Genomic DNA, 12,624 nt, shown 5'->3' with positions numbered 1-12,624 from the left:
TGAATGCTGCATGTATTAGGTACATTAGGTACATAAGCATGGAGGATGGGGCATATATTATCCTCTTTACTCTGGAAGAGCGGCTGTTTCTTTCTCCCCCCCCTGTTTGATGTGAGAAAGTGAGGTAGAGAGTGGTTAAATAACTCCTTCAAGGTCTTACAGCTGCTCAGTGGTAGATCTGGGTTCACACTCTGAACGGAAATGAGTGTGAAGTGTCAGTGCTTAAGGAAACTTAGAAATGAAATTAATCTAATTTCTGCTTTATATCTTACCTTAACCAGTATTTCTTCCAATTATTGAGTTGCTTTCAAGTTAACGGGACCTATTGATCTTACATTATTGATCAAAGAGAAATCCGTTTGTAAAATTCCAGCAGATTTTAGTCAGCTATGTTTACAGTGCAGCTGTGTAACCTAATTCGAAACCAGGAGTGCCTCAGAGCATGTTATTCTTCAAATACTGTGATACGGCAGCCCAAAAATCTGCTTGATTGCACAAATGTGAACATTCTGAAACTTTTCTCTTTTGCTTCACTGTTCCCTTGATGCTCTCTGGTCAGCCAGTACAGGGAACTGACCATGATATACTTTCCACATTAAAAGACTGAAATTTTGGTTTGACTTATCTTAATTGATAATTAGTCCCCTTTTTCCCTTGAGGCCTCTGGTACTTTTTTGGTTTGCATTAATGCATTTCTGGAAGACCCTGCAACTATTTCTTCTTCCTACTTGTGGGTCAACTTTTGTTTGAAATTGAGCGAAGGAAATAAATGAAAGAAAAGGAATGGAGAAGCAGTTGGAGATTAAAAAGTAATAAAAAGTTCCTGGAGAAGGCTAGATGATGGTCGTTTATTTGATAATTAGGGACCCTTAAACATTGAAGGTTGTGGTACATGCAGATGCACAGCAAGTAGGTAGATGATTGTGGTCAGTGAGGCATCGGTGAGGTAGGCCTCACTGATGGGATTTAAAAGAAATGAAAATTTCTTTTTAAATTTGAAGATGTTAAATGAATTCTTCAGCACAGAACCATTGTACAGGCTGTTGCATTTTATGAAGGTCTTGAAGACCTTACATAATTCAGAACTAATCATTAAAACTCATGCTGACAGAGGGTGTGAAGTATTTCTGCTCATCAGCTAAAGTGGTGTTACTGCATTACCATGTGGTAATAGCAGAACTGTAGTTTCAAATTCACTGAGCCAGCCAATTTTGAAATTGTAGAATTCTTAATGAAGTTTTAACTTTAGAGTCACTCTTTGAATTTTTGCCTTTAAATGAAATTTTCTTCATATATTATTAAAATAATATACATTGTAGCAGTCATTTCAGATTGCTATAATTAAACTACAGTCACACCGTTTTACAGTCTTAAAAACTAAACAGATGTGGGATGTGATAAAATGCTTGGTTGTATTAATTTTTGTTTGATGGCTAATTTAAATATCTCAGTCTGCCTTCCTTTTTCTTCCCATATGTAACACATATTAAGGGAATGAAAACTAATTTTAATGATCCAAGTAAAATCAAGTACGATTATTCAAGTAAAATGTGTTAAGTGTGTATAATATATTTTGGCATATACAGCATTCATAGTAAGCATTGGTGAAATATGTAAGATGCTTCTTAATTAACTCTCTAATTAGGATTGTTCCAAAAGGATTTGGGAGAATCCTAGCTTTGTTCTATGCTCATTCACCAGCTAGATCTGCTGTTAGGTAAAAATGTGTCCTGTTCAGACAGTGAAATCGCATCTTACCTGAGGCTGGCACATAAGACAGAAATGCCTATAGTGAAAATTTCCTCTGAGTATCTCTCAGGGAGATGTTCTGTCAGGAGTCAGTCTCTAGCAGAGCCGGTTTTTTGCTTTCATGTTGGAAGAGATTGCTTTTCCTTCAGTGGAGTTCAGATGGTTTGTTAAGGGGCCATGCTGTAGAAGGATGGTTCTTTACAAATTAGTTTCACACATAGTTGCAAAAGCCTGTACCAAGATCCACTTGAAGAAATAGCCAGTTCAAATCTTGCACTCACTTGGTTACTCATTAACAGGATGGATGCTGAGCACAATCATCTATACTGTTTAAAGCTCTTTAAAAAAAATGCATGCTTTGTATTTATTTTTGGCTTCACGGATACTGAACATTGAGAAAATGAGATGGGCATATGCTGTACGGAACTCTCTCCAGAAATCCAGCAAGCCTCTCTGGATAGGGACATGCCCCTTCATTTCTAGAAACTATTAATTGTCCACCAGGCTGTTATATCAGTGTCTTAAATTATAGGTGCTTTTTTTTGTTTGTTTTAAACTCCTTTCACCTCATTTGACTATTGGACATAAGAGCCTGCTCTGTTCTGGGGCCGGTGTTGAGCTTGGGGGTTGAGAAGTGAGCACCATGACCCCATCTTCCTAGCTTACCTGTAGCAGGTACAGCACTGCGACATAATCTACCCTCGCAGATAGCATTTCTCATATTCCTGAGTATTTTCGAAGTCACCCCATAAATACTGACAGTTGTTCAAATTCATTTTTTATACATGCCTTCATATTTCTTAAAATAATTGTTTCTTGGGACCAGATAATACTTTGTTGTGGGGGCTATCTCGTGCATTGTGGGGTGTTTAGCAGAGGACAGCAGCACCCCCACCTCCAGTTGTGACACCTGAAAACATCTCCAGACGTTGCCACATGTCCCCCAGTGACAGAATGGCCTAGTTGAGAGCCATTGTCCTAGAGGAAGGGGAAGGCGAGCTGGACAGTAGGGACTCTCCCAGGAGAGGACTCAGGGTGCAGGGGACATTGCCCTGCAGCACAGGGGTCTGTAGGGGGCACTGAGTAAGAGGACAGAAGGCCAGTGTGACGCCACTCCATCCCCCCAAGTCTTCCAGTGTGAACATAAGGGAACACAGGTCTGTGTAAGGTAAGTTGTGTAAAGCATTTACCTTAAAAATAAAACATGAATTTACCTAATAACAGCATCAGAAAATACTCTGAAGTAAATTCTGGGGCCTTTGGAAAAGATTGTGGAAATTCAGCTTTGCCTGTGTTGTGTGGCTTGCAGTTGTGTTGTCCTATCTGGTTCCATTATGGTTTTCTCATGTATGTCATGTTGCCATTGTGCACTATAATGACATCGTCATTTTCTTCCCTTTTCCCATCAAGTCATTCTGCCATCAGGGCTCAGTCTCTGAGCTCCTGCTCTCGCTGCTTTCTTCTTGGAAAAACTCTGTCAGTCGCCGGCCTGCTGTCGCATATGTAAAATCTGATCCTGTTTCCGCTGTCACTGTATGTGTTCTTGTTGCATGTCCTTTGCCACAGTAATTCTGTTTTCTTTGCCGTGAATGCATCGAAGTGATGATTACATGGAGAAAAGCAGGACTAGGTTTTCAGAAATAATGGGTAACAAACAGAATTTTGCCAGCCATATTGAAGCATTTTTACTAGCATTCCATGTCACATCATTGTATTTGTATTTGGTTGCTATAATTTATTGGTTGGTCACTGATAGCTTAGCTTTATAGCTAACCATCTCCAGAGCATGTCATGAAAAATTAAATTGATTTTTATCATTTTGTTAAATGTATCCATTTAAATTTTATAACTTTGGAGTAAATTGGCTCAGAAAGTTATCTGTGCTTATCATAGCTTTATGATGAATTACGTGTCTTTTAAATGGCAAAAGGTGCTAAAGATGGCAAAGCCTTTGTAGAATTGTTAAAATTTTTATTATTATTTTTATTATGATTCCACTAATAAAATTCCTGGGATATCCTAAATTTGATTTCGATTCCAGTAATAAATTCCACATAATATCCTAAGTTATAACAAGTATATTATGTAAGTCTACACTGCTGGGCAAAAAGATGAATTAAAAGGAACAGATGAAGTTGAACCATTTATTAAATGTGAAACTGTGGAATAGTCCTTGACATTATGAATAATGAATAATTTATCTCAATGGGTAGGATCCATTTCCAATGGCAAACAGAATTTGACTTGAAAATATTTTGGCAAATGAAATTTCTGGTATCAAATCTTTATGACCTTAAAGATTACAATTTATCAGCTCATAAAGATTTTAAACCTCCTGACCCTACAGTAACATTGGGAATACTTATTTTCTGTTCTCAGCAAACAGACTAAATAAAATTTTAAGTTATAATGGCAAGATATGGAGTAAGTCTACATTTAACATAAGTTTTCTGCCATATGCTAATTTTTCCTTATCTGGCTAACAAGATATAATAGCTAACCAAGTGCTTTTTCTTCTCAAACCACCCTTGTCAACTGTCTTCCTGTTGTTATCACAGTTCCTCATTAAATTGCTGAGGCTTTAGAGCATCTGGCTCTCATTTTTATTTCTAACAAAAGCTGAATAAAAGAACCCGGGGTTAGAATTTTGTTTTTACAAGTTATTGTTAGTTGTTGACAACTTAAATGTCAATAAGGAAATAACTCTTTAAAGCACAAAATCAGGTTTAGAGAATGTTTATTAGGTGGAAAAAAATTCTATCAGATATTATTTATACATATGTAAGAATATTGCCTTTTGAACATATCATTTGACATAGTCCTAGGTAGTTTAGAATAAATTCCAAAGAATAGAATTGCAGAACCAAAGAATACATGTGTTGATACATTTGTAAATAAAGTTATTGCCAGGGAGTTCCCGTTGTGGCTCAGCAGGTAACAAACCTGACTAGTATCCTGGGTTCAATCCCTGGCCCCGCTCAGTGGGTTAAGGATCCAGTGTTTCTGTGAGCTTCGGTGTAGGTCGAAAACAAGGCTCGGCTCTTTCATGGCTGTGGTGTAGGCTGGCAGCTGCAGCTCTGAATCGACTCCTAGCCTGGGAACTTCCATTGGCTACACGTGTGGCCCTAAAAAATAATATAAAATTAAAAAATAAAGTATTACCAGTTTTTTCCTCTCTTGGCATACCAGTTTATACCCCACTTGCAAATGAGGGCCTATTACTCTACAGCCTCACCAAGAGAGTTTTTCAGCAAACTTTATTGTTGTTGTTGCACTAATGGGGGAAAAAAGATTTTAGTACTGCTTTAGTTTGTATTTTTTTAAATAATGATGGGTTCTGAGCCATTTTGTTTCCTTTTCTATGAACTGTATACAATCATGTCTTAAAGACAGTTTTCAGCTTAAAATAGGAATTGTTATTTTGTAATATAAAAAGAGAGGAAGCGGAGTTCCCGTTGTGGCTCAGAGGTTAATGAACCCGACTAGGATCCATGAAGATGTGAGTTTGATCCCTGGCCTCGCTCAGTGGGTTAAGGATCTAGCACTGCCTTGAGCTCTGGTGTAGATTGCAAATGTGCCTTGGATCCTGCATTGCTGCACCTGTGGCATAGGCCAGCAGCTGTAGCTCTGATTGGACCCTAGCCTGGGAACCTCTGTATGCCACTGGTGTAGCCCTAAAAAGAAAAAAAAAAAAAGGAAAGGAAGCATTCTAGGTGATCACCTGTTTGAGTTATTACTAATAATATAAAATTGGTCTTAATTCTTTTTGGATACACAAATGTGCATGAATGTAAAAAAACGTTTTTCCTTTTTTCTCAAATGAAGTTTGGGAGTAATCAGTCCAAACCAGAGTTCACAGTGGACCTCAGAGGGGCAACAATTGAGATGGCATCAAAGGATAAATCCAGCAAGAAGAACGTATTTGAGGTAATTTTTTTTTCTAAGTGTAGTTCACATTCTTAACCATAGTGATTGTATGTTTTGTATTGAATTATTTTGGGAAATTGTCTTCTAGTATGACTCGTTAAGGCCAAGTTAGTCATAAAGTCAGTTTGTATCATAATTCAAGGAAGAAAGCTTGGCTTCGGATCTCAGATTATATCTTACCTGCCTTTGTTCCACAAGTCTTACTTTCCCCAGCAACAATAAAAGGATGTGGTCCCCTTTGCTGACAAAATTTAATATTAAAAAACAAATTCAGACATTTCCATTTGTCATAAAAGACCATCCACAGTCATACACAATCCTCTGTCAGTTACTTGTTGCTGCCTGAGGAGAGAACCATTTGTTGGCTCAGTTTGGCCTGTGTTGAGCCGAGTGGTTCTTCTGACCTCACGCAGTGCTGTTCATGGGGCTTCAGTTGTCCAGCAGCGTGAGGGGCCGGATGGCCTCGTTCTTGTGTCCACTGTTGGTGCCAGCTCTTGGCCGGGCTCCTTCTCACTGGATCTTTTTTCCTCAAGGAGGTGACCCCAGTCTTCACATGTCAGTTCCAAAACGGCCAGAGTAGGGACTGTAGAGCTCCTGCTGCTGCTGCTTTTTTTTTTTTTTTGTCTTTTTTGGACCACACCCTTGGCATATGGAAGTTCCAAGACTAGGGGTCGAATCATAGCTACAGCTGCCGGCCTACACCACAACCACAGCAATGCGGGATCAGAGCCGCATCTGCGACCCACACCACAACTCACAGCAATGCTGCATTCTTAACCCACTGATCGAGGCCAGGGATTGAACCCGCATCCTCATGCATACTAGTCAGGTTCACTACTGGTGAGCCACAACGGGAACTCCCTGCAGAGCTTCTTGAGGCTTGGATCTTAAGAGTCAAATGCCAGTGTCTTCTGTGGGTTAAACCAAGGTAGAAGGCCCGGCAAGGATTCTGAGTAGCGGGGAGCAGCAAGCCACACTCCAGCGGGCTGTGCACACAGACCATCTTTGCATGTAATCTTCCAGATCTACCCTTCCTTTGAGCCTCCTGTCTTGCCTACTTGTTGTCTAGACAGACTGGAATAGTTGATATTTCCCAAGTGGAACCAGGTGTAATCTTGATGACTTTCACTTTACCTTCATCCAGCATCCACAAGAAACTACCAAAACACAGATGCTGCTTCTTTAAGCTTTTAAAATAGCATTTATTTTCATATACCTTGAGTTATCATCTATAAATTATTCTCCCCCCACTATATGATGAAAAAAAAATTTTAAGTGAAGAGATTGCATTTCTCTTTATTTTAAAGTAAGACCTGGTAACAGAGTGTCTTACACACAGTAAACATTCAATATAGGTTTTTGGGCTTGGCCTACTCTCTAGAAAGAAAGGCAAGAAAGGAAGTTACAGTTTCCTGATTTAGCCTTGTTTCTTTTCAAAATGAAAAGGATCCCATAGGTATATAAATTTGGGAAACAGTGTATATTTTATTCCTCTCTTAGAAAATCACAGTACACTTCGGAATATCAAACCTCTGATAAGTTCTGAAGAACAGAATCTTGTTTACCTTTCTTCAGTCCAGTATTTCCCAAATTAATATCACATAATAGATTTTTGGTTTATTTTGGGGGGAATACTTTTAAAACATTCTTCCAGGAACTGTTTGAGGAATATGTCTGAGAATGCTGTTTGGGAAACATTGCCGTATGTTCCTCTAGGAAGAAAGGAAATCAAACATTTACCAAACAGAAAATAGAAGGAATATTTTCTGTAACTACATTTTCATCAATCAAGTGTGAGAAACTTTGAACCAAAGAAATGATGCATAAATTGGTTATTGCCTTTGTATGGAATCATAAACAGGGAGGTCCCACTGTGGCACAGTGGGTAAAGAACCTGTACTAAGTCATTATATTTCCTGATTGAGTAGGGACTAATAAAAGTCTACCTCTCATATATTCTGTTTCTACATTTATTTTTTTAACCAGAGGGAGAAAAAATTTCTTAGATTTACATAAAAATGACATATATTTAATTTTTTTAAATAAATAATGTGTCAAATTTAATTTACAAATGCAGAGCTTGGGTACTTGAACTTACTTTCTAATGATAAAGTGTCCTAGATTTCACCAAGTTTTGTGGCACTTATATTGATGGAGCTTGGGATCCTTAGTTGTAAGATTTTCACTGAAAATTAATTGTGAGAAAAATGTCATGTTTTGTAAAATAATTTAGCTGGTATTATTTTATGCCCAAATAAAATATGTTCTCGCTGTGTTGTACTGTAACCTTTGATCACTATTAATATAAAATAAGGCATCTAATCTTCTGCTGGTGGTTTTGCAGACTTTGAATTAAGCATATTTGTTTACCTGGTTGAAATCACTAAACTGTACTTTCTTTTCCCCCTCCTAAAGCTGAAAACCCGTCAAGGAACAGAACTGCTGATTCAGTCTGATAATGACACTGTTATTAATGATTGGTTTAAAGTTCTTAGTAGTACTATCAGTAACCAGGTATGTGTTTGCTTTCGGTAAATTTTTTTTACCTTTTTTTTGGCTTTTAGGGCCGCACCCATGACATATGGAGGTTCCCAGGCTAGGGGTTGAATCAGAGCTGTAGCTGCCAGCCTACACTACACAGTCACAACAGTGTGGGATTCGAACCACATGTGTGACCTACATGCCAGATCCTTAACCCACTGAGCGAGGCCAGGGATTGAACCTGCGTCCTCATGGATGCTAGAAGGGTTCGTTTCCACTGAGCCATGACAGGAACTCCAAATTTTTTTACTATTTTTCTTCTTGGATTTCCAACTGGTTATTGTGTATCTAGTTTGCAACTTATATGTGAAAAAGCTCTTTTAAAAAACCATATTTTGGAGTTCCCTGGTGGAATTCGGGCATTGTCACTCTGGTAGCCGTGGTAATTGCAGTGAGACCGATTGGATCCTTGGCTGTCGAGCTTCTGCATGCCGCAGGTGCAGCCAAATAAATAAATGAAAATAAAAACACATTTTTTTTCCTTTTTTGGCCACCTGGCGGCATATGGAAGTTCCTGAACCAAGGACCAGATCCAGACCACAGTTGTGATGTATGCTGCTGCTGCTTCTTCAGCAACGCTGAACCCTGGATCCAGGGTTCGAACCTGTGTCCTGGCGCTCCTGAGATACTGCCTGTCCTATTGTGCCACAGCAGGAACTCCAAAAATACATGTTTTGACAGAGATGGGAAAGACAGTAGTCAGCAGTTCTCCAAGGGCCACCCAATGATTTAAGGTCCTCATTTGTAGGCTGTTTGCCGCCTGTGGATTTCACATAATTTTCACGTGAGGCCTTGGTTCAAAGAGAAGGCAGCTCAAGAGGGAGGGACACTCCAGCTGTGCCTAGTAGGTGGTATTTATTCATTGAATGAATGTGTTGCAAATGGCACTCTGGTGGAAACAGGTCCTGTGCAAAATGGTGAGGCAAATGAAGCTGTCATCTCATTATTTGCACTTTTTCTTTCCTAGTGACCTTTCTAGTACAGAGTATCCTCATGTTCCTGGCAGATTTGTTCTCATGTCTATTATAACCTAAAAGAGGCTCACATTTATATACTGAAGCCTTGTTTCTAGGAGCAGTAACAAACATCTAGAGGCTGTACTTTCTTAGACCCTATTCTTACCCCTGACCATATGGGGATGTGGCTCCTGATGAAAGATCATGTGTCAGTGACAGAAGTGAAATGAAAATGAATATTCCGAGAGTATGTCATGGTTTTAAACTAAATGGAGACAGAAGCAAACGTTGAAATCTCTGACTTTAGTAAGGGCTGAGGGGTCTTTCAGAGACAGTGTAGAAGATGCTTCATTATTTGTAAGGGCCTCAGTTATAAAACAGAGATTAGACTGGATTGTCTCCAGGTGTCCTTTTAAGCTCTAAAATTCTATGATTCACCCAGTTCAAAACACCCAGATTTGTAATTGGGACATTCTTTAACTCTTCAATCTCCTTTTCTTAAACTTTTTTTTATGGCTGCACCTGTGGCATTTGGAAGTTCCCAGGCTAGGGGTTGAAATGGATGTAGCTGCCAGCCTATGCCACAGCCACAGCAACACCGGATTCGAGCCTCATCTCTGACCTCCACCACAGCTTGCAGCAATGTCAGATCCTTAACCCACTGATTGAGGCCAGGGATCAAACCCACAGCCTCATAGATACCGAATACTTACCATATGCCACAAGTGTGGCCCTAAAAAGAAGGAAAAATAAACTTGATACAGAAATGCAGTGGGCTAAGAATATCCAAGACACCCTTGAAGAAGACTTGCTGTATCACGTCAAGACCTTACAAAGCTATCGTAGTTACTACAGTGTGGTATCCATACTGGGATAGATGTAAGACCTGTGGGACAGGAAAAAGAGCCTGGAAACAGACCCATGCGCCTTTGGACTCTGGGCCAGATAGGGCATGGTGCTGGGTCACCTGGACATCCAAGAAGAAATTGGAACCTTCCCTTACACTGTATACAATCCTAGGTGGAGTTAGGACCTCTGTGTGAAAGGCAGAGCAATGTTTTTAGCTTTGAGAATTCAGTCTAGTTTTTTAACTTGTAAAAGTGAGCTTAGTTATGGGTTTTGGGATTGGCGTGTGCACACCGAGGTCTTTGGAATGACTGGCCAATGGGGACCCGCTCTAGTGCGAGGCACAGAGAACTCTACCCAGTATTCTGTGATCATCTGTGTGGGAAAAGAATCTGGAAGAGAATGGATATATACATATCTGAATCACTTTGTTGTGCAGAAGAAATTGTCACATTATAAATTAACTAAAATAAAACTTTAAAAAAATGGAAAAACAATGACCTTAGGCTCTGAATGAGCTATGAGCTTTTTTTCAATCCCTGACATCTATGGGTCTGTGACTAGTGATAAACTATTGGCACAAAGTGCAGTTTTAGAAGACTGCTGGTGTGAAACAGTCTGTGGGCCTTTGCTATTTAGCTTTACTTTGTACTGTTAACCAAACATGTTACTACTGTTGCTGACATGTTGATCACAATGAGATAGCCTGATCATCAGTACAAACCCATTATCCTGTGAATTATCAGTAATTTTTTCTTTATTGAAATTCAGAATTAATGCCATCGATTGGGGGGGGTATTTGTAAAGATTTATCAGGTCTAAATCATACATCCCTGCGTATGAATTGGTTCCCTAAAATCATTTGGAAGAGTCGATTACTGGTCATTCTGAGAATTGCATCTAAAATAACATCAAAAATAGTATGTGTTTGGAGTTCCCTGGTGGTGGTGGCTCAGAGGGTTAAGGATCCAGCATTGTCACTGCTGTGGAACTGGATTCAATCCCTGGCCCAGGAACTTTCACAGGTGTGGCTAAAAAATAATGTGTTTGGAAAATCTCTAACCCACAGGTGGTAGAACCTGATGAAGCAATTGAAGAGGAGACACCAGACTCACCAGGAATAGAAAAGCACGATAGAGAAAAGGACCATAAGGACCTGAAGAAATTTCGTTGTAAGTTTTTCTTTCTCTGGTTTGCTGATGGTTTAAGTGACCTTATACTCTTAGCTCCTCAAAGATGTAAACAAGAAGCTGAGTACCACCTCCAGTGTTTCAAGAGTTGTAAAATGGAAGTTCCCATCATGGCTTAGCAGTAACGAACCCAACCAGTATCCATGAGTATGCAGGTTCGATCCCTGGTCTTGCTCCGTGGGTTAAGGACCCTGCGTTGCTGTGAACTGTGGTGTAGGTCACAGACTTGGCTTGGATCCTGGGTTGCTGTGGCTGTAAGTTAGCAGCTCAGCTCTGATTTGACTTCTAGCCTGGGAACCTCCATATGCTGCAGGTGCAGCCCTAAAAAGACTCAAAAAAAAAAAAAAAAGAGTTGTAAGGTGAAGTAGTTGCAACCTTGGTGTTCTCTCACCTCCTTAACTCATCATCTTTCAGCTTTAGCGTGTGCACCTCATGACATTGTATTCATGTTAAGATACTGTGATACTTTTTCAAGAGAAAAAAATGCACACAACACAATGTACTTCTTTTGAGGACTCTAGGAAGCTGAACTTTATTGATGGAAAAAATATATAATTAAGATTCTTGATTAACTCTTAGACTTTAAGAAGTCCAAAGTTGTGGGATAAGTCCCACAGTTCCTTCCTGGGCCTTTGACTGGGGTGCATCTCTGCAGGTAGCTGCATGTGTTTCATCTCCAGATCACATATACATACAGGACCAGAGAAACACCTGCAGTTTTAAGGATTGTGTTTTCTAACACTGGCCCCTTGTGAATAACATGGTTCAAATAGGCCATTAGCCATGGCTCTGAACTTTGTTAAATCCAGTTTAAACAAATCCACATTTAACTGAGAACTTTATGGGTCTCCATATAAACTGAATGATTAGACCATTGGTTCTCCCACATACTAATGAACTTAAGGCCTCTTATCAACATGCCATCATACCACAGTGTAAACCAGGAAATTTTTATTTTAGTTCTTTACTAATAGTATTTGTGCTCTCAGCTTTCTTCAAATATGTTATTTTCAAGAAATTGACTTTTTGAATTTTTGTTAGTGTTAACTGAAAAAGTTAATCAGGTCTGCAGGCAATGTAGAAATTGGGGTGGTGCCATCCTTAACTCAGAGTAGGGATACTTATGATGAGTCTAGCTTGAAGTGCAAATAATTGTGATGGGTATGTACACAGGTATAGCCCTCGACTCCTAGTTCAGTAAGGACAGGGAACGGTAGGGATTTTGCTTACATTTTATGGGAATGTTTATTCTTGCTGGGCATTTTACCTTCTGAAACTGATGGAGAGTCCAAGACTATTAGTATCATTTATGATCAATTAGAGTAACTTAGGGATGTCTCGGCACATTTACCAAAGAAGGCACAGTCTGTGGTCAGTGTTTAGTGATAAAAATGAAATGTTTTTTTGGGTTTGTC

General features: G+C 39.4%; 1 protein-coding gene across 8 annotated transcripts in view; it reads left to right on the top strand.

The window, feature by feature from the left end:
- The window catches only part of ARHGAP12 (Rho GTPase activating protein 12), a 117,614-nt gene that overhangs the window by 97,286 nt on the left and 7,704 nt on the right, over positions 1 to 12,624 (top strand). For all 8 annotated transcript variants that reach the window (XM_047754571.1, XM_047754569.1, XM_047754567.1 and 5 more), the window contains 3 exons: positions 5,575 to 5,676; positions 8,092 to 8,190; positions 11,089 to 11,191. In XM_047754571.1, the coding sequence (XP_047610527.1) occupies positions 5,575 to 5,676; positions 8,092 to 8,190; positions 11,089 to 11,191 (304 nt within the window). The remainder of the gene's footprint in view (positions 1 to 5,574; positions 5,677 to 8,091; positions 8,191 to 11,088; positions 11,192 to 12,624) is intronic.

Source organism: Phacochoerus africanus, chromosome 12 (assembly GCF_016906955.1).
Source record: "Phacochoerus africanus isolate WHEZ1 chromosome 12, ROS_Pafr_v1, whole genome shotgun sequence".
NCBI lineage: Eukaryota > Metazoa > Chordata > Mammalia > Artiodactyla > Suidae > Phacochoerus > Phacochoerus africanus.
Note: the sequence above shows the minus strand (reverse complement) of the source record. Positions and strands in the feature narration are given on the sequence as shown.